Below are 23,927 nucleotides of genomic sequence, written 5' to 3'. Positions count from 1 at the left end.
AGTTAAATAAGATGTTACAAGATAACTACTAAACTTTTTTTTTATATATATTTTACTATGGTATGTTCAAAAAATTTTAACTTACAGTAACCTGCCTGATTATCTTAAATACTATAAGATTAATCATACACCATCTACAATCCCTGAAGTCCGCTGGACCCTACAATAATTAAATCTTTAAATTTATAATATTTTTGTTTATATATTATATATGTTATATATAATATATACCTCTATATATTATTTAAATGAATGTATACTTATTACTTCTGCAATGATTTAAGTATTATGCTTAAAACAGTTGTGGGTACATAGGCCTAACGTTTATTTTGATCAGACAAATCAAATTTTATACCACTTTATATTTTGAAACTATAATTTCCTTAAAGTTAAGGCACAAGGTGATTTAACACAGTGGCCCGATAATTTTAATAAATATATAATTTTTTTTATGCATCTTCCTATTCAATAGATAAAAAAGTTGCAGTATTAAAAGATTTTCAAAACCTGAATGTTCTAAAAATGACTGGAATTTGTAAAATGTATGAATTTTGTCTTGAAATGGTCTTGTTTATATTTTATTAAATAAATTGTTTTAAAATTAAAGTTACCCTGGTTCAGAATTCATGCAATTATAATTGTCTTATATTGCGAAGAATCAACCTTATTGAAAAGTAAACATCTATTATAAATAAATAAAGAGGGGTAATCCTCACCCAGTTAAGGGTAGGCCATGCGAGGTTAACACATGTTCTTTTGGGCCAAAATCTGTGTATGTTTCTGTGCGTATGAGAATTTTGCTTGAGCACAGAAACGGGTATTTGGGTCCCTTGTTCCAATTTTTGAATGAACCAGGGTTGTTTTATTGTATACAGTACTTGTGTTGAGAGTGAATATATTTACTGGTGTTAATGTGTAATGTTACAGGGCCAATGGCAGAATATTGAGTATTCCATCAACCCTTAATTAGCATAGTTACATAATAGGTGTAAAGGGTGATGGAGGTGTAACCCCGGGATCCTGGAAGAGTGATTCTGGGACTAAATGAATCTCGCTAATATCCTAAGGCTACTTTATATGCCGGTTACAACCAAGCTCTCTACTAAAAAACTACTTATATATGTTTAGATCTTGGCAAAAGGGGGGATAGGCTGGACTCCTGTGAAATTTGACATGAAATTTTCGCCACAATTCTGATTAAAACAGGTACTCACTGATTATTCCTGCCAAGAAGAAGACCCATCACATTCCATGAATTTTATGGAAAACTACATCCTCTGACTGCTCCGCATCTACTGACCTATATTGTTTTCTGTTCACTCGGCCCGAGGCCAGGTTGCTGACATAGCACCTAGGTCTCCCTTTTACTGACACTGTTTCTTATTCTATTTACAATGTTAAAATCCATTAAACAATGTTTTCAAAATTCATTTATATTAAATATTCCCATCACTGGTTACAGAGGAATATCAATTACTCCATCACCCTAACTGAGTCAATGGTGTGTAAATAGAAAAGAATGTATTTAAGAATGAATGAGAGTGGGAGAGGGTTTGGGTTTAGGAACTGATTACATTGGGTGCTGAAATGACCTAGATGTTGACACCACCTGGAGACCTCAATGGCTGGATGGAAAGAGGTCTGACTCCGACTTCTCACCAGAGTGGGTGATTCTCGAAGCCTGTCGGTAATTTATTGTAAATTACAAAAGTTGGAATTGCTAGAGGACTGAGAAACGAGAGGCTTGACTCTGCCCATGTGCTGTACATTATGTGCAGATTTCAGCTTAAATAAATCCAAAATCCTAATAACATGCCTATAGATTATTTGTAAATCATCACTTTTTATCAGCTTCTATTAATTATATAAATACTCAATCAATTATACACAATTTTTTTTCCGAAATGAAAAATTTGTGTCACAGGCGGGATTCGAAATGAGAAGTTTGTGGCATGGGCGATCGAAGTCACGGTAGCTCAAGTGGTAGAGCAGCGGTGTATAGAGCCGAAAGTCATGGGTTCGAATCCTTCCTGTGACACAAATTTTCCATTTCGGAAAAAAAATTGTGTATAATTGATTATTTATATAATTAATAGAAGCTGATAAAATTTAGTATTAATCTAGAATCACACCTGTGAATCGTACACAGTCCCACTAATCTAGTATAATCGTTAATAAAAAAATGTTTCTATATGAAGCCGTGATTTGCTTATAATTAGAACAAAATCGGGTAGTCGAAATGAGAAGTTTGTGGCATGGGCGATCGAAGTCACGGTAGCTCAAGTGGTAGAGCAGCGGCGTATTGAGCCGAAAGTCGTGGGTTCGAATCCCGCCTGTGACACAAATTTTTCATTTTGGAAAAAAAATATTGTGTATAATTGATTGAGTATTTATATAATCATCACTTTGTTCAAATCTTATATGAAATATTTAACTGGTAACCTTAAATCATAATCAACATTGTGCCATCTTTCGTACCAACCATGCACCAGCCAGCTTGCAGCCTGCCAGACTTCATGTTATTTACACAAGATCAAGCCCATCGATTGTTATGTCTACAAATATATTAATTGTTAAATACTATTGTTTTTACATCTTGAACTGTTAAAAATAAAGACTAAAAGAACCATAATAATTATAATAGCCAAAATCTTTTAGACTTTAGAAATTTTAGATTGTTTTAAGAAAAAATTTTTTTTTAGAACAGATCCTGCTGAACCGTGCATGGATAATGTAGTTAAATAAGATGTTATAACTACTAATCTTTTACTTTGCTTTTTTTACATATTTTACTATGGTATGTTCAAAAAATTTTATCTTACAATAACCTGCCTGATTATCTTAAATCCTATAAGAGTAATCATATACCATCTACAATCCTGAAGTCTACTGGACCCTACAACAATTAAATCTTTAAATTAGTTTTAATTTATAATGTTTTTGTTTATAAATACTTAATAACCATTATTTGATACAATATACTCGTGTGACTAATGATTTTCCACAGGTTCTAAATCAGAAAATAAAATTTACACCATCTACTCGTCCTGCAATGTGGTGGTCTTCATGAATTATCTGGTTAAGTAAGCTCCTTGAATGATGAACTGCTAAGCTACACAATTTTGAATTTGACTTATATCGCAATTGTTGTTATATTTTATATTTAAACTTGGCTGACATTGCTTTATCTTATAAGGTTAATATCATTTAAACATCCAAAAGTCTGCTGGTCTCCACTGTTATAACCAGTTGATAAAAACAACCTTTAAAAGTTTAATTTTGTTGTTAACATTTTTTTTACATATTTAGTATTGAATTATTGAAATGAAAAATACAAACTGTAAGATAAAAATGTCATAAAGTAAATATAAAAGTAAAAGGCCTGCATAAAGGTGATGTAATAAGACCATTAAATTTTGTTCATTTTAGTGACAAACTGTGAGAAAAAATGTAATTGTATTTTTATTAAATAGATATGTAGACTTAAATAATTTTGTTTTGGGTTTTTGTTTCAGTAGACTTCAATTTCTGACCATAGAAGTTGACCATAGAATATTCAACCAATTTTATTTCCCTAAATTTTACCCTAACAGTTTATAGCGTAGTTTCATTTGCCTTATATGTTCTATTTTTATTATAAAAATGTATATGTTGTTTTCATAACATATTAAATGTGTTCTAGTCTAATATTATTTACATCCAAGAGAAACGATATACATGTGTAATGGATAACCTTTAAATTCAGAATAACGTGTGTTTAAACATAAAACATTTAATCTAGGGTCAAATATTTAGAAAAAATCTCTTTCTTTTCCAAAATTAAAATTTAAAAGATACTCTAACATTTTATTAAAAAATAACTTGATAAATTGTAAATGATTTGGTAGTTTATGTTCTCAGATCAATTTCAATAGTCAAATATGTTTTATTCGATTCACAAACTATTTATTTTAAAAAATTAATTAATTCACGGTGTTGTTTTTTTCTGTTTCAGGATGACATGATTATTCAGTCATTAAGAGTGTTCGATGGTCAATGATGCCGAACTTGTGGGTAAAGGGTCAACTTTGTTCAAGAGAAATGTAGAGACTATACAATTTTTCGATAAAGTGACAAATGTGCAGTGCAGGACACGCTTAAATGTGCGCTGAACTTGATTGGGGGTGTAATTAGTTTGTAAAATAAAAATAAATCCAACACTTTAAAAACAAAAATTAAAAATTTCTTCCTTTGCCCAAAAGATTGTCAAGTACCATTAATATTCTTTGAAAACACTATGTCATATTATTCACAGTTGTAAATTTGAAATTGATATTCTGTGGTGTTACATTCATATATTTTGAACCAGAACAAAAACAATTCTTCCACTTGGGCCTAATGATAGAGGACAAGTTTGTTAAGAAATGTGCATATTTAGGCCTGAAAAAAAAAAACTTGTGATTTTAAACCAAGTAATGCAAATTTAATTGTGATCAGTGTTTGTTATACATTTTAAAATTAAAAAGGTTCATGTTATGAAGAAATGTTTAGCTAATAAAACTAGTCATGTCTAAAATTAAGAAGAAAACATTCTTCCAACGATTATGTTATTACTTTTAAATAAATAACTCTAGTTATGAATGTTTAAATTTCATAATCGATTTTATGTCAATTCCTTAGTTGTTGTAATAACAGTATTAGTGTATTTTGTCATGTTCGCTAGTCAAGAATTATTAGAAATTATTGTTGTTGTTGTTGTTTGTTTATCAGGCAATATTTTTACATTTCCAAACAAATCATTCTCCGTCCGTGGAAATTTATTTCAAATCAAAACTAAAATGAGAGAATACAGTTGCAAAATAGTGTTTGCAACTGCAAGGGGATCAGTTTTTGTTTTCTGTTTTTCTTTCTTTTTTTAAGCATTATTCACATATATCTGGACAGATCTTTATGAGATATTTTTATAATGGCACTTTTGAAACATAACTTGAGTTTATGACTATTATTTTTAACAAAACAATTTCCTACTTACCATTCTAAAAGTTAATTAGCCAGGTGGGATTGAATTGAGATTGAAACTAGTATATATTTCAATTGTGCTGAATTATTTATTTCAAAATTTAACATTTCTGGAGTTTTTTTTTAAATCTTAGGTTTCATTAATTTTGAAAATCCGCAATATACAGAAAACATCAGTTTATAAGTTACTGGATTTCTAGTATGAAAATATACTTCTTTTAATGAAATTTTCTTCTTACTTAGATGTTTTTCTATTTTTCAGTACAGTCAATAATATTATAATTATTATTATAAATACTCATGAGTTGTGTAATACAATTTAAATGAAATCTACACCTGGCAGATTTGAAATAGAATATTGTCCTTAAAATTGATGTTACTATCATATAAAATGAGTCTTCCAAGAATAACTGATTGAAGATTTTTAAAAAATGGAAGAAAATACATCAAACTTTAACCTACAATATAATTACCGAAACACCTTCGTTTACCATGCTGTAGAATGGTAGAATGATTGATACTGTTTTTCGATGGTTTGCCTCTTGTTAAATAATTGTGCATTTAATTTTATGTTTTATCTAATAATGAATATACTACATTATATTATATTGTTAGGAAAATATATACTAAGTGCCCTATTGTGAAGAGTGGTAAGATCGACATGGCAATCAGTAGTCAAATTTTATAAGGAGCAAAGTTCATTTCACTTATTTTTTTATTAGCAGTAACTTAGAACAAAATTACCGAGTTTCTGAGGTGACATCAATAATTGTTACATTTATAACACAAGCCGTGCAATTAGCAAAGATATGTGTAATTACGGTTTATTATTAATTAACTATAGATTTTAAAATGGGGTGAGAAGAAGCATAGGATATTGTTGAAAATTTAGTAGTCTAGTGTGTAAAATACAAATGTCAATAATTAATAGCTAATTATTAGAACGTTTCAATTGTATTGGAAGAACAGAAGTAATAAAAAAGAGTGTGTTGGAGAAAAAATAAACAGTTTTTCATTGTAAATAGAGTATTATTAGATGAGTCATTAGATTTTTGCCAATTGCTCAGAATTTTGCCCCACTTTAAAAACATGTTTATTAAATATTGTAGCAGAAAATTGTAGCAATAATGAAATGAAATATCATTATTTTGATTTTTGATATGGTAAATATAAAAATTTTACTAATAATATGTACTATTTTAATATTTTGTTGTTTTTTATTAATACTTTTGCTTTATGCATTATCGTGGGAGCCATTTTTATATCACTTTTGAATTAAATACAAAAATAAAATTTTAAAAAGCCAAAACACCAGGTAGCAACAATTTTAAGTCATATCACTTTATGAAAGGAGATTATTAGGTGAGTTGCAATGTTGTATTTGATAAGTTTTTCAACATAAATACAAAAAGGGAAATTTTCATTGTACATTGAAAACTTGTTATAAAAGAATTTGTTGTTCCTATTGCCTATTAATAAAATAAATTGTAAAAAAATATTTGTATTATTTTATCCTAACACAATCTACTTCATTCTCAATAAATATATTTTCATTTGAAAGTCTTGTTTACATAACCCTTATGTTATATTTTGTACAATAAATACATTGTACAGAATGCATTAAATATGTTAATTAGCCAACTGTCAATTTTAAATGTTTTTTTAATTTTCTGGATTATCAGCAATCATAGATGCTAACAAGAATGTTTATTATTTAACCCAAGTTATTTTTATGTTTGCATAAAAATGGATTTATTTAACACATTAGTAATAAAAATAATCGCTTAGTGAAGAATAACAGGAAAGGTCTCTCTATTTTCACATCGAAGTTTTCAAAATAGATTGTGCTTGTTGTGAAAAAAACTGTGCTAGGTAAGGGTTTTGTATTTGTACATATTTACTTTCATTTATTATTAATTCTATGACCTAAGAAATCAAAAAAAGAAATCAACATTGTTGTTATTTCAACGTTTAAAAAAATAACCCCTTTGTAATATATTGGCTAGCTCAGCTAACACCCAAAATGTACAGTACTATGGATAATTTTTTTACTTGTTTAATCCCAAATAATGGGATAATAGAGTGATGAGGAGAAGCTAGATTAAGCTGGTAGAATGAAACATAAAAAAATATGGATTGTAGAAAGCACTAGGAGAACACTACGCCAGATTTTAGGAACTAATTTTATTTGTAAGTAACAATAAATTTATGCTTTTCATATACCAATTAGATATCTTTATTTATTTATTTATTTATTTTTTTTTTGCAAATATGAAAATGCTGTAATATTGTTTGATAGTGTAAACAGTCTATAATTAATTTTTTTGAAAAATAAAAAAAAAATTAAAAACTGGTATATTGCAGAATTTTTTATGATTTCTCAGGTCAGCAGGTAGGAGAGAAAATTAATCAATTTATCCCAAAAACATCCTTTCTTAGCCAAAAATAGGTAAAAATTAAATTATATATACAGATCACTACAAAAAGGAAAAGAGTCAGATATATTCTGTACAAACCCAAATTTGAGCAATGAAAATCAAACAAGAAGTACACATTGGTCTATCAAGTTGAAATATATGCTATTAATGGTGTGTTGTAGAAAATTAATCCTCTTAATGAGCAAGCCAAGTGGCCATAACAACATGTAAAAAATTCACATTGAAAGAAGTCGGCGAATACATTCAAAAACTGGGAAAACAAACAAACTAAAAATATCTTGAGTGTCAGGGCATAAAGTAATTTTGGGTAATGAATTAGCATGTAACTGGCTAGAGGAGGATTTGCAAGACCAACTAAATGCCCAGAGCCTATAATTTGGATAACAAAACAAAACACCTCCACAGGTCCACACAAAACAAAAGGACAAATGGACAAACTCGAAAGTGTCTGTCATAGTACACCCATGATTAAAGAACCCTTGCCAAAACTAGCAAATGCACAGGTGCTGCTAAACATAGAAGAATTCAAGGGAGCATTAGTACTGGTCAATGGCATCTGGGAAAACCACTGCACATCAGTATATTCATCAATGACTCCATTTGTAGGTTGATGGACGATGAGGAAGAAACTGCCTCCCATATTATCTATCTGTTCAATGGAGAGATAATCTCAGGTGTCAAGATTACCCAGGAATTCAATAATCTTCAGAAAGGATCAAGTCAACTGAATTGAACTAAGGAGCTAAGAAAAGCACAATAAGCTAGAAGGTTGCAGTGCTTGGGAGGACCAACTCTCTGTGTCATAGTATCCTCATCATCACCATTATCTCATTGTAAAATTGTATTAACATTGTGCCGCTTATAATGTACCAATGCAACAGCACATTTTTTGTATGCCATTCAATTCAATGGCTAAACTGTTTTTATACTTATTTACGTTCTTAAGAAATAACTTAAATTATAGTAATAAAATGTACTTATACTGTTTTATTCTATTACAATCCTGTTAAGAATGAATGAATTTATTAGCGTGAATTAGTGATGTCGACCCTCAATTAGGTTAGTTGTATAATAGGAATATCGAGTACTCCATTGCTCTAATTGAATGGATGGTATGTAAAGAGGAGTGAATGTATATAAGAATGAACGTGAGTATGAATGGGTGTGGAACTGCATGCGTTGGATGCTGAATTGACCTGTTGACTGCAACCCCCCCCCCGGGATCACTCAGTGGCTGGACGGTTAAGGCTGCTGACAGCCCTGAGGTGAGTGATTCTCTGCCGGAAGTTTACTGTAAATAGCAAAATCTGGAATTGCCGGTGGACTACGAGAAGCGAATATGCCCGCACATGTCCGTATGTACGTACGTGTGCGGATTTGAGCGTATACAAATCCAAAAATCTATTACAATCTATTATTGTTTATCATTATTTTCAGTACGTTGACCTTCAAGAATAAGGAGCTTTTTCTAATTATTTTAAAAATTTTATCAATACTTTTTAATTAATTACCCATCTGTGCGAAATCATAAAACTATTTGATCCCCCTGATTCAAAAACCCATTAACATCCCGTCGGCTAACGCAGAAACTGGTCTTAGATTACTCCAGCCGTCGTCAGTTTATTAATCCGTTGAGATTTCGCAGAAACGAGCAGAGGAAGAGATCAAATATCCCTTGCACAAGTGCAGTAAATACGAAATACGTCAGCTATTCTCGGGACCTCGGCTCGGTTCCGGGTAACGACGTTTCGAATATCACAGATATATTTTTTCCAAAGGGAACGCGCAGCACTTTATATAAAAATGTTTTTTAAAAAAGCCGGATTGAAATCGTTCAACCGAATTCGCCGTGATTCAGCAAGTCAGGCGACCTTGCCATCGTGATAGTTTTTTCCCCATGGAAAAAGAAAGTATCATCAGTTCCGGAGAACCAAAGGCTGCTGAACTCAACCGCTCATATCCCATCCTGAAACGTACAAAAGTCATATTTCACGGTTAGAAATGGTTCAATTTAAATTTATAAGTAAAGGTTTTTTTAAATTAAATTTATTTGTTATTTATAATTACAAATATTATATTGAGTAAATATTTTCGATTTATGCTGATTGTGCCATTTGAGCCACAATGAGAAGTTAGTCACTCACTGAGAAGGTAGCCACTTCCGCTTCAATCGTTTTAGAGGATTTACTGGTAAGGTTGGAAGGGATAATTATCGTACTAGTAGATTATTGAGGACGTTTAATGATTGATGGGAATTTTTAAATATATCATGTACATACGGGATGTGTAGGCCGTTATGAATAGTATGATTTTCAGACATAAAAAAGACCATTTACAACTTGAGGGAGAATTTTAGACGGAATTGATTGGAGACGTTGGAATTTGGAATCCTTTTGGGTCCCACACATCGCAACCGTATGCCCAGAAAGGTCTCAGCATAACGTGTGTGGTGTTTAGTGAGCCCTGAAGATGATCTCAATAAAGATCGAAACGTTGGCGCGATAAAGAAAATGTTTTTCTGAAACCTACATCACACCAGATCGCATCTCACGATTTCTGAATCTCATCACAACTTGGAAATTAAAAGTTCTTTGATTTGATCGTGTGTCAGGCAGTCTTTTTAGTAATTTATAACGTCGTCGGTTTGTTTCTGGTCTTTTCAGGGATTCCAAGTCAATCGTTCATCTACGAAAAGGCCATGATAAACTTATTGTTTGATAGTTGGTGGTTGAACAAACGACATAGTTTCTCACAACGTATAATTTCGAGCATAAGGACTATAAAACTGAATTGCTTTGAGTTCATATGTGAATTTGTTTTACGTCTTACAGGGGCATAGGCCTAAGTGAGAAGTAGCGACTCTCAAATTATGAATTACGATGTCGTTTATGATAGGCGCATGCTACAAATATGTGCACGATTGTTCCGCCGGCTGTCCCATCTGACAACACTTTTTATTTGAATAACAAAACTGTTCGCACATAGCCACTTAGGGCAGTTCACTTACCGCTACAGTTACTTACCATCTTTGTCCGCCTTTCCTTGTTGACTTTTGTCGAGTTTCGATCGATGGAGAAAATGGCGGAATGGTGAAACTCGTCTGAACCATCCATGATCAGCGAAGCAGACCAAGATGATGGGTAACTATCAAATAATAAAATGTATTTTGCACCCTTTTTTTAAATTTGTTTTGATTCTCCTTTGACAATATGTTTGTGAATCATCAGGTCATTCAGGTGTTGTTGAAATTGTTGAGTGTTTTATAGAGGGGTCCGAATTACATGGAAGAATCATATGTATCATCAGCGAATGTATGTGTTGAAATGTTAACACGCCTAGGAATATCTGTATATTGAAAAAAGAAATGGACCGAGAAAGCTTCCCTGAGGAACGGCTAATGCGTGCATAAGGTATAATTGGTAATCAGGGGATGGGATAGTCAGGGCTTTCTTTTAACAAAAGGAGGACTCAACAACCAAAAAATGAGTTTTGGAATCAAGTTTAAATACAATATCAAAATTACACAAAATAAAATTTACTTCGCAGTACATTGTTGGAAAGGAGAAGGTCCATGCTGTGAAGAACGTCCAGGTTTCTGGCCGAGGACACGGGAACAAGAAACAGAGAAGAACGATAGTATGTCATTATATGGAATGAATATTGTTGAAAGAATATATCTCAATACACATTGATACAGTTATTCAGTACAATTTATAGGGTAAAACTCAGGGGAGTGATAGGACAATATACCGGTCACGGCCATCTGAACACCAAATGGTATATTCAATGATGACCTAATTTGTAGGTTATGCAATGAGGAGAAAGAAACTGCCACCCATATTATATTCGAATGGGAAGCAACCGCTCAATAGAGACATGGGAAACAAAGAAAACTCAGGGAAAGGAACTGTAGAAACAACAGTCAATGACCTGGTACTCCTTAGGAAAAGGATAGAATCGTTAGACTGGACTAAAGAACTAGGAAGGTACAATAAGCCAGAAGGCTGCAGTCCCTGGGAAGCACATACCCAGCTTCCCATGTTAAACAATCTATACTTATTCGCTTTAGAGGCCGTCCCTCACTGAATATGGCGTGAAGTCGAACGCATTTGAGTATGCAAACCTATGAGAGAGTAGATGGGCCCAGTAAATTGGTCAACTATCAATTAGTACAACATAGAAACAGTATTTTTATAATTATTGACCAGATTATGAACTAATTTATTAAGCATGTACTAATTGCATTAACTATTGTTCAACCCCAGTCAGAACTGGTTTGATTGGCTAATTTGGATTTTCCCGTGAATCCAGTGTTCATCCATCTCCATTGTTTCGAAAAAGATTCTTATCTCAAGGTCTCAAAAAATTACTGCCGCTTAACAAGTGCTCCTAGGCAACAATTACAAACAAATATTGTTTTTCTTCTATCTTAAAATTTAGTTTTTGTTGTATTTATTCCGTATTTTCTCTCACTGCATACTTTTTATTATTGTTTTTTTTAATAATTGTTTTGTTTAATTATAAGTAACACCATAAAATTGACTCAACTATACACGCGTTTTAATTAAATTTGTGCCATTGTTTCGCAAAATGGTTTAATTTAATTATTTCATTAATAACCGTGTCATTCGATTATATGGGACACTATAAAACAGAATCAAATATATACGCTTTGTAATTATATTTGTGCCTTGTTTGACAAAATTTTATTAAGTAATTAAGTTATTAAATGTATTTATAGTTAAGTAAAATTAAGAACAAAAATAACTGACGTAATCGTGTATAAAAATTTAAAAAATCAATTTAATTTTAAAGTTTATTTAAGTAATCAAAACTTTAAGAGTTACACTCCTATCCACTTAAACTTTTTTCTGTTGAAACTAGGACTCAATTGCTGCTTTTCATGTATGATTTCTGTTGGTATAAAATTTTTCTCATGGGTTTCGTATCCAGATCTTCATTGATCAATTCTACTGGAACAGATTTTTAGACCCTTTCTGTTGAAAAGGAATTTCTCTTTTCGCCATAGGGCTGCGAGTAGTCTTTTTGCTAGTCTACTTCCCAGTATTTGTTGTACTGATTTAGTAATCCCAAGATTCAGTTTTTTTTATTGTGGCTATATAAATAGATTTTGTCCTGTGTTGTCCCGAGGCTCCTTTTTAGAAAGGATTTCAGCTGCCTCGTTGCTTCATATTCCATCATTAAATCTAAGCCTTAGGATTTTTAAATCCGTTTTTTAGGATGTTTAGGTCAAAATAGTTTTAAGTTGATCTCTTAGGCTTAAAAATACTTAAAAGTTGCCTAGCTATCTGTTAATGTTACAGGTGTAAACTTGACGTTTTTGTTGTATATTTCATGTGGACGTGTTTCTATGGCTAGCAACTCGAATTGAAAGAAGGTTGTGGTGGACAAGAGAAATAATCAATAATTGGACAGACAACCCAAAGTTTCTGTAAATGTAACACTTTTGATTAAAGTGGACTATGTTGATGATGATGTAAGTTGCGAGTGGATGAATACTTGCTGAACTGTAAGTCGTTTTCAATCTGCAGGGTGATGAACTGTTTGGTCTTTCGACCATTTTGGCCTGCTACTCGCGGTTTGGTATGCCAGACGCGTTGCTGCTTTTTATCCTACTCATTTCTGTGGGGTATCGGCACTCACTATACTGGGTCCATACTATTCTCGCTGATTTAAGTTTCAGTCGCGCGTTTCGGCTTCTCGCCTTGTACCACAATTCCTGACGTAAACCAGCGAGAATAGACGGATCCAGTAAAGTGATTGAATGTGATTAGGGGAAATCCCACATATTCTTCCGTGTTATACCATGCAATATTTGCTATTAAATTGAATCGTTAAATTGACCGTCTTTGTCCTTGAGAACCCTGGTTGAAAACTTTTGTGGCAAACGGATCTGTTCTACAGAAGAAATTGATTTTGGTTCTTATATAAGAACAAATCAAAAATTGAAATAATCACTTAATTTTTTGACTTTTAACAAGTGACACATCTAAAAAATTGTTAGATCAAATTTACATAAACAGGAAATCATTGGATACATCCACTTGTCGTCCACTAGATTTTCGTCCAGAGTACCCACAGAATTCGGTTCTGATTTGGTTCTTTTCGCTCCAGGTTCTCACTGAAATGTATTTACAAAATGAGATGATGTAGATTGAAAGTAAATCATTGATGGTACAGAAATAAAATAAGCAGAAATATTGAGTACACCCTATACTTACGTAAAGGGCGAGTTTCAAATTGAACTTCGACACTTTTTTACAAACTAGAATATCAATCGATAGTATTTTCCAAGTAGCAAAAATTTTTCTCACCAGGAAAAATTGCTTGTACTTGGACTCATCACGCAACGACCGAAATTGATATTGCAAAGATAATGTTTTCAGAAAAAAAAATTAAAAAGTTCAGGGATGAAGTCAGAAAGAAAACACCCGGCCCCTCGTTGAGCTTTCGAGGGATATTCTTCATCAGGACTTTAAAACCTCAATTAATAATTTAGATGGTTAACGAATTTGACCATATATTCACAATTTTGCAACCTACGGTTTCGAAAATACGTACATAAGTATAAATAGTTTTAAAATATGTTCAATTAAAAAAGCGAAATCATAAAGTTTATCGGCAGGAATTGATACACAAAGGAAATGTTTCAAATATACATAATCAATTTTAACATATTTTTTATTAAAAGAAACGAAATATTACACTCGGAGTTGATATATACAAGAAAAGTGTTTATCAGCACTAGTTTAAGAGAGGAAAAATGCTGAGCTTATTTTCTAATCATTTTATGTTTTTTAGTGTAAAAGCTTTAATAAATTATTTTTTCTCAAAAGCTTGAAAAATGTTATTGCCTCAACCCTTCTACTAACATCATTTTGAGAAGAATGAAAATATCATTTGTTTGGCTCTGACTTTCTAATGAAATACTTATTCAAATTAATAATTTACAATTAATTAATCTTTATGTAAGGTATTTTATGTATGTAAAGTATAGGATCGAAATCTCGATAGCACAAGTGGTAGAGCAGAGGTATATTTAGCCGAAGGTCGTGGGTTCGAATCCCGTTCATTACACTGACTGTTTTATCTCAACCAATACCTTACATAAAGATTAATTAATTGAGTTATTTGGTCAATCGGACCACGAAATCTAACGAATTTAATAATTTTCACACCAGACCGAATCTCACGATTTTTGAATAATTAATAATTTACGTATAAAATTACAAATCTTTTTCTGATTAACTCATATAAAATTAAAAAAACAATTTTCTTGTTCTCTTGCCTTTTCGAGATCTTTTGAAAATGGTTGTCATGTGATCTGCGGTTGTGTTATCACAACAAATACTTATAACATGATTTAAATTTTATTAGCCATTTAAATACTACCTACAGCTGAATATAAACCGTCGGAAACAAAGCGTTTAATTGAACAGTAAAATTTCTCTAATTAATTGCATTAAATTATTATTAAAGGAGGATCGGATTAAGATCGATTAAAGTTACAAATACGTCGTAAATATAATTAATTATGCAGAATACCCCCCCTCCGAAGGAATTACGCCGGACTACGAATCATTGACCCAATCGTCACGCTGAGTGGTTTTCTTCGAAAAAAATCCTTCGTCCTGGGTTAATGCGTGCTTAACGAAGCGGCCAAGTCTTGTTAACATGCTGAAAAACATACCGAGCCTTTCCGTTCGCCTTCACAAATTCTGGGGGACGGCCGATGACAATCTTCGATTGATTGAAAATTTTGTACATACCTGGAATAACATTATAAAGACGGTCTTTATTTTATTTAACAACTTTTCTTCTAGAAACATAAATAATGAAAGTAATTTTACAACCGGGGGGGGGGTCAACGTACCTGGGCGAGCAATCGTTATAAGTGGCTTTAAGCAGTTTTTGTGTAATGAACTTTACACCCTTTAATCAACTGCTACCACGATGTACAGACGGTCCGTAACAATAAACCGAGGGTAGTTCACTGAGAAAGGACTAAGTTATTGGGGCTCCTAAGCTGTGTTTTTTACAGCCAGTGTAAAAACGCAACCTTTTCTTTTTGCATATCGACCAGGACCTAGCAAACAAAAATTGTCGATTATACCGAACGTCATAGATTTATTGCCAGTAAGTAAAAAAAAATTAAATCAGGCAGATCAATGCCTGTTTTTTCGGGTCATCCAATTGGCCATTCGATTAATGGTGATTTAACAAAACGATAATTTAGTCTCATGGGCATTAAAAGAACTGGCGAATGCGATGAAATTTCAACTTGATTATCGATTCAAACAAAGTCGAGTCAAACAAAGTCGAGTCAAACAAAGTCGAGTCAAACAATTTGAATAAATCCAACCATTGTAACAACAAAAATATTAAATAACAAACCAAAACCATAAATTAAAAAAACCAACTTATTAATTTATACACACTGTGAAACTGCCAGTTATTCACCACTACATGACAAAATTATATATGTACGTTTACGCCCCCATGTGATTTAAATCTTTAATTAAAACGCATAGTTGCAAATAAATATATTGTATTTTTCTGAGAAAAAAAATTTATACAGCTACCGTCTGAGTGGATTGAATATTGATTACTTCGATTCCATTTTACTTTGATTGGAATCAGAAAAAGGACGACGGCAAGAGAATTCAATTAAAATGACTGATTTGGACGAAAGGTTCAGCGAGAATAGGCGGACCAGGACGGAAGGGGACGGTCAAAATGCCGACAAAAACGGAATAACTTTTATATATGATATTTGTATTGGAATGATGTATAAATTGGATATTATACGTCTACAATAATTTACCATTTACGTTTTTTTTTCAAACCTTCTTAAACCCTTACAAACTTTGTGTATAAATAAATTTCTATTTCGTCTATTATTGCAATTTTGCTTTATCAGACTGTGTTAGGAAATAACCTGAGGTTCGTCTAGTCTCGCTATTTTGTTCTGTCAGACCTGGTTGTTAAGAAATAAGTAAAGTTCCGCCTATTCTTGCTATTTTGCTCTATCAGACCGGGTTAGGAAATAATCTGAGGTTCGTCTAGTCTCGCTGTTTTGCTATTCAGACCTGGTTAGTAAGGAAATAAGCAGAATTCCGCCTACTCTTGCTATTTTGCTTATCAGACCGGGTTAGGAAATAAGCTGAGGTTCGCCTAGTTCGCTGTTTTCTCTTCAGACCTGGTTAGTAAGGAAATAAGCAGAATTCCGCCTATTCTTGCTATTTTGCTTATCAGACCGGGTTAGGAAATAAGCTGAGGTTCGTCTAGTCTCGCTGTATGTTCTTCAGACCGGGTTAGGAAATAACCTGAGGTTCGTCTAGTCTCGCTGTATGTTCTTCAGACCGGGTTAGGAAATAAGCTGAGGTTCGTCTAGCCTCGCTGTTTTGCTCTATCAGACCTGATTAGTAACGAAATAAGCAGAATTCCGCCTAATCTTGCTATTTTGCTCAGTAAATAATGTACAGTAGGTAAGACAAGTTATTATTGTGATTCTACGATTGTACATTTGTACATATCTATAAAGGAGATTTTTCTTACACAACCATATCAAAGCGTATTGAATTTCTTAATCATTAATCATCTTTAAAAAGCTCCCCCCTTCCTCGCAAGATTCTATCAATTCTAATCATAGCTTTGGTGTTTATAAAAAATACATATATAAAAATACAATAAAAAAAATATACATATAGATATTTTAAATGCAAACTTACAAAATGTGCAAAATTCCACAAAAGACTTGGGGGCTCACACATCTTTTTCTTTTATTGATATTATTTATTGACTTTTATTGATTTTATAGAAACAATTATAAATAAAGCTTTAAACTATTTCGCTTCTTAAAAACGAGCTCTAGAGATTTGAATAATATAATGTACTTAAAGATATTGTATTTTTCTATAATCAGATTTAGAGTTTGACTGTCGGGTTTGGGCTCCATGTTATTCAAAATACATCCATAAGATTGTAAACGTTCAAACTAGATTATTAAGATATTTAGAATTTGATGAAAATTGATTTTCTTAAAATGAGAAGAACCATATGGGTTATTATATTCTTATATAAATTGCTAACCTGTCAACCTATGTAATAGAGAGTCCAGAGCTGTTTGAACCAATTTATTTAAATGTACCTGTCAAATTAATGAGACCAATTTATCCAACACTCCATTCAGTCATACAAATTATTTTTTTTCAGCACTTATTGTAATAGTATGTAGATTGCTAAATTCACTAAGGGTAGGTTATATATTCCACAACTCATATAACTTTTAAAATATTAAATCTCAAATATTGTATTGTATGTTTTATGCATTGTAAAATTGGCGCAAGCTGTAAACATAAGTAAATAATTCACTGATTTTCGTGGTCCGCTTGACCAGTTAATAAATTTCAATTAATGAAGATTTTTAATTGAGATAAAAAAGTCAGTGTCACGAGCGGTATTCGAACCCACGATCTTTAGCTAGATACGCCGCTGCTCTACCACTTGAGCTATCGTGACCTCAATCCATAAGTAAATAAATTTAAAAATATAAATGTTCAATTTGAAAAGGGTTCAACTCCGGCAGTTTTAGATCCCTAAGTCATCTACACGTTGGTTCCAAATGAACAAATTAAATACATTTTTGTAGGTCTACCGTTCAATTTAAGCCAATCACCAGCGTTCATTTTGAAAATGAGTATTCCAGGACAGTCGTTGGATAAAGATCAAACCTTTCCTTTTTCCTTCAACGTGTTGTTAGCTAAGCTTTAGTTCATTTTTTTCATAAAATCATGTCAAAAAGCGAAAGCACAGGTAATTCATTTTGCTCTTCGAAAAAAAAATGAATAAAAGATATTGTAAACAAGCGAAATTCCAGTAGGTAAAGTATACTTCAAAAAGGAAGTCTTCGCTGTAAATAGCTTGAAGGCACTAACAAATGCTGTGTTGAGAGCCAAACCATTGATTGACAGCATTGTATGAGAAAGTTGTACTTATTAAAACACAATCTGGAGATACCCTATCATTCATTCCAGATCTATCGGCTACGAAGAAAAACTTGCAATAATTAAAAAATAATGTGGATATCAAAAAAATATATCATTACAATCCTTATGTTATTTTACGGTTGAAGCTTTTTATTTAAAAAATTTTAATTAATAATTATTCAGGAATCGTGAGATGCGGTCAGGTGTGATGTAGGTTTCAGAAAAACATTTTCTTTATCGTGCCAACGTTTCGATCTTTATTGAAATCATGTTCAGGGCTTGCATTCTCAACACGACACGCAAGAATGGCACAATTACACAGAAGACAAACACTTTGAGCCCTGAAGATGATCTCAATAAAGATCGAAACGTTGGTACGATAAAGAAACTGTTTTTCTGAAACCTACTTCACACCAGACCGCATCTCACGATTCCTGAATAATTATCGATTAACGGTCACTAATCACCACACATTTTAATTAATTTGTTTGTCGCGTAAATTCCAATTTTTCTTGTTCTCACGTTCACGTGCTTTTATACTAACTTCTTAAACTTTAAATCTGAAAAAAGAAACATGGCTTAATAAAATGAATTGGGGTTAATTTCGAAAAACCAAAAAATGAAAACGTGTCATTTCTAGAGAAGGAAACCCGTGTTTTTAGATAACTATTACACTAAAATTACGGAACTTTGACAAATTACAGGTGTTTTATCTCCCTTTGAAATAATTAGACAAAAATTTGGAAAAAAAATAGGACAAAAATACGTTTTTGATTCTTTTAAAACATTTAAAAAAGGGATTTTAACCCCTTTTCAAAATGAACGATTTCCTTTTTGTTTTAATTGATTACAATAATTGGAAAGACAGAACGAAAAATCAAGTCCACCTTCATACTTTCAAAATTCTGTTAGAGCTATGTATGATTTTATTAAAGTTTATGTTAAAGTTTTGGTTAGCTTTTTTCAATTCATATATCGGATCTTTGAAACGTTATCAATTTTTTCTTTCTTAATTTAAATTTTATTACATAAACACATGTAAAAAAAAGACAAAATGAGAAATCGTGACGACCTATGGATGCCAAATTTAAATGTTTAAAAATCGCAAAAAATCAAGTTGTAATGTAAATTTTGTTTATTAGGAAATCGTGAGATGCGGTCTGGTGTGATGTAGGTTTCAGAAAAACATTTTCTTTATCGTGCCAACGTTTCGATCTTTATTTAGATCATCTTCAGGCTAGAGGGCACTCTCAACACGACACGCAGGAATGGCACACTTACGCAGAAAACAAACACTTTGAGCTCTGAAGATGAATAAAGATCGAAACGTTGGCGCGATAAAGAAAAGGTTTTTCTGAAACCTACGTCATACCAAACCGCATCTCAAGATTTCCGAATAATCATCGACTAACGGTGACTAATTACCACATATAAATTTTGAATTAAAAATTTATTAACAATAATTTCAAATTCCTGATGAAGCGGATATATTCTTCAAAACCTTGACGAAAGAACTAATTGTTTTTCTTTGCTTTCAAATTGGCCTTATCCTAGATTTGTTTTTAATACAACGATATAATATTTAAAGCTGAAATCAATTATATCCAGATAATTTCCATGTAAAGTAAATTTGGAATGTGGTGCCAATTTTTTGGTACCCCACTTGCCATGACAAAACTTCAAGACAGTGTTTGCATTTATAATTTTTCTCTTGAAATACCAATTTGCATTTCTTATTCTGCAATTCTGCAATAAATTAAAAATAGAATAATGTGTCATAAAAGATTTCAATTGCGTTGTATTTCAGCTTGTCATGCCGAGGACATCCAATTTAAATCAATAATTGAAAATATTCCATGGCGAACCACGGACAAAAATGAAGACATCATTTCTTAATCACAATCATGTTCTCTATTTAGAGAAACTTTTTACTAAAACTTTTAAAACATGACAATTTTGACATTATTGTGGACACATTTACACACTAAAATTTAAATGCATTGGTCTTAATCATAAGTGAAATTCTAATTTTATTTTTACGTACAGTCCAGTGACTGCCCAGCATGAGTTGTTCGAGTTTAACCCTTTCACCACTTTTTACTGTAGATAATAAATACAGGTGGTTAACCTACATAGCAAGTTGTATTAAAATCTGTATAAAGTCTGTATCTCAATTTTATTCGAGATATTTCACTTTTCAAGTTACTCCAATCTTTCACGTTGTTAATCCATAAAGTCTCCGCTATCTCATAAAATGTTATCCCTACTGTAAATTTGATCACACCAATAGAAAAAGCATTGAAAGCCCTTCATAACAAAATACAAAATCTCCAAAATCCCAGACTGTAAGAATGAACTTAGATCAAAACACATGAATATTTACTTTCGATAAAGATCCCGTTACAGCTTCGGGTAATTTACAAAATCACACAGAATTTGAATCATGGCGCCGCCAATGGAGGAGAATGAAGGTAAACGGAAATAAATGTAAATACATTGTTTTTACCTTGAACAAAAACACTTTCTCACATATATATTTCAATAATCTTCCTATTCCCGCTGCGAACCATGGACTGTACCTCGACAAACGATTTACATGGAATTCTCATACGAGACTCAAACGTAAAATTGAAATACAAAATTCACACTGCTTAAATGATTACGTAATAACCGATCTAAACTTACATTAACTAAAAAAGACTACACACTGCCTTGCTTGCCCATTTTGAGCATACGGACTTGAACTGCACGGACCGTTAAACGTTCCAATATTAACAGAATCCAAATTAAAAATCTTATTCGTATACGATCTTGCTAAATCCCGGTAGAAAAACGTCACTTTAAATTACCCAATTACCTAAACCCCTTAATCCGCAAATTGTCATCGACAACATTACCCGCCAATTCTCGTCGGAGACTGAAGCGACGTTAGCTACACAACTTCGGAAAGGATAGTTGTAAAGTGATCTCCACTCTGTTGGCGGACTAGCCGTCCATTCATTAGATGGTCACCGTTCAAGCCTTAAGGTCGATTCACACACATCAGTGACGTGACAGTTTCGTGACGGCCCTTATTCCTTATTACTTTCTACCCACAGGGACATCTTCCCTGTGGGGCCAGGCAAAGTCCGACCATCAACCCTGGTGCCTGGGGGTAGCCAATGATGGAGGCAATATCCCTATTACCTTCCTTATCCTTCCTACCCGTTTCCTTTTCCCTCCCTCTCCCCCTCTGCTTCGGCAGAGGATTCCTGGGTTACTGAACCCGCACCCCTCAGGCAAGGGTGCATCAGTAGGGAGTTCGTATGACCTCCCGGGTGGGCGATCAGTCCCACCTTAAAAATAATACTGAACCTCGGGAGTGGAGTATTCAAGCGGCTCTACTAATTGAGGTTGGACTCGTGGTGGTCGTGGTTTATATACAAATTGTACCTTAGCTGGAGGGTACCGGCCAACCGGAGCCGGAGATAGAGTGCCTCTCTATCTCTCGGGGGGTGGTGAAAGGCATGGCACAAAGGCTGTGCTGGAAACCACAAAACTGCTTTTTTCAAGGCACATGTATGGATGTGCCCTTTTTAGGGCACTTCTGAACTTGATTAGCATTGCACCACCTCACTAGCCACGGGTCATATGACAAGTCCATGCATGTAAAATCTTCCTGGTGTTCTTTCGAGAGCACTAGGCGTCTGAGAAGTCCCCTTGGGGATAGGTCCGGACGTTAAAGATCCTCATGGGTCTCGACACCCATGAGTAAAGTTGGGAACATCGGCCCTTATTTCCGGGTGGCCATCCACCTACGCCTGGGCGAAAGGCCTGGTTTCCTCTAGGGGGTGGTTAGAGATTACACTTAAATCGAAACCGCGACCGGAGCGCATCCGGAGGTTTCGACGCTAGCGGAGCCCCGACACAAGGGATATAGAGTTGTCTTCTCTATCTAGGGAGTGTGTGGGAGACTTAGTCGATGCATCGAGGGGTATCCTTTTACTCGCGGCACACGATGTTAACCACCCCCTCGGAAGGGGCAAGAGGGAGAAGTCAGCATGTCTGTCGATTAATCTGTGGATTTGCGGGTTTCCACACCGAACCTCACGGAATAAGCAGATTTTCCGTGCGCGGAGGTGAGTCGCTCCTAACTTGAGAACCTAAACGTGTGATTAGGCCTATGTGCCAGGTGCGCACGCTAAAGAACCTCAATGTTAAATAACATTGCGACCCCAGTAGCCCTTATTCCTGGCCACTCCGTTCCAACAGGGCTCTCTATTCACACTGGCTAGTTTACACAAGTGAAAAAACGGAAGTGGGTTCATCAAGCATGAAACAAGAGAGGGAATTTCTACACTTTACAAAGAATAAGTGGACGATGGATCAAAATATGGCTTGCTACATAGCTTAAGACTTAAACTTCTTAACAAAATTAAGAAGGGAGGGAACGCAACGACAAATGCATTTCGTGTTAGAGAAATATTTACTGATTATTTCAATTCTGATGCTGGATCTCTCCCGAGGTTATCAAATACCCAACAACCTTAAAACAAGTTCTAATTGTAGTTCATAATTTATTATACTCTGTTGCTATTCTTAATGTAAAAACTACTTAAATATGCACGTACTTTACCCACCATCTGTTTTAATTTTTGCTCCTATTTTCTTCCAGATAATATTTTTGAACTCTGAATCCATGTATTTTGGATTTACCTGATCAAATAATACAGGATTATTTCGCGTTTTTCGTCATTCATGTTGTACGGCTGTGAAAACATATAACAATATCGTCAACAAGAAATCCTACGGTCACGGTACGGTGACGGTACGGTGACAACGGCATCACTGTCGCACGCCGGGCGAGTGTGAACAAAGCCATTGAGTTTCCAAGAAGAATATTTTACAACCCGCCGGTGGAACAAAATGCCGGACACGACACTGTCACGTTACTGATGTGTGCGATTAGTTGCAACATTTTTGCTTGTTGCAATTTAAAATGTAGTTGTCAATAAATAAATACACTACATACTGTCCGGACATATCTAAGTATTGTTTGGTCGTAAGTTATACATCCTCACATCTGATAATTCTTAAAGACCCATTCATATGGTTTCTCCCGATGTGCGTTTCTCCCCCAAAGCTCACATGAATATTGCCATATTGATCAGATCAAGAATAGGTGCATCTATATTAATGTGCTTTCTATGAATTCCGTACGCCAAAGCTCTTATCAAGGTTCAGACCAAGATACCGCATTGTACTGCTTGTTGATATTGGGTAGGAAGTTAAAGGAGATTATTAGTGTAACTGTGTCTACAAAAAGTAAAACCACCAACTTCAGTGGGTTCATCGTAATTCTCCGTTTATTACTCGACCAGCTCTCTTTTGCTAAGTGCCTTTCCTATGATTATTCTTTCTTGAGGTTGAAATAGCGTACCCAAATATTGTGGATTGGTCAGAAAATGGTAGGTCTTGGACATAAACGAAGAACAGGAACGGA

The 23,927-nt window shown here is 33.5% G+C and overlaps 1 protein-coding gene across 1 annotated transcript in view; it reads left to right on the top strand.

Annotated features, from left to right (window-relative positions):
• Nucleotides 1-6,392, top strand: part of LOC106670571 (calsenilin) — a 46,264-nt gene extending 39,872 nt beyond the window's left edge. The window contains exon 5 of the mRNA XM_024228564.1: nucleotides 3,995-6,392. Within this exon, the coding sequence (XP_024084332.1) occupies nucleotides 3,995-4,039 (45 nt within the window). The 3' untranslated portion in view covers nucleotides 4,040-6,392. The remainder of the gene's footprint in view (nucleotides 1-3,994) is intronic.
• Nucleotides 6,393-23,927: the final 17,535 nt, after the last annotated feature.

The sequence above is a fragment of the Cimex lectularius genome, unplaced genomic scaffold (assembly GCF_000648675.2).
Source record: "Cimex lectularius strain Harlan isolate CLEC.00 unplaced genomic scaffold, Clec_2.1 scaffold153, whole genome shotgun sequence".
In the NCBI taxonomy this organism is placed as follows: Eukaryota; Metazoa; Arthropoda; class Insecta; order Hemiptera; family Cimicidae; genus Cimex; species Cimex lectularius.
The sequence above is the reverse complement of the archived record's forward strand: the minus strand, read 5'-3'. Positions and strand labels throughout refer to the sequence as shown.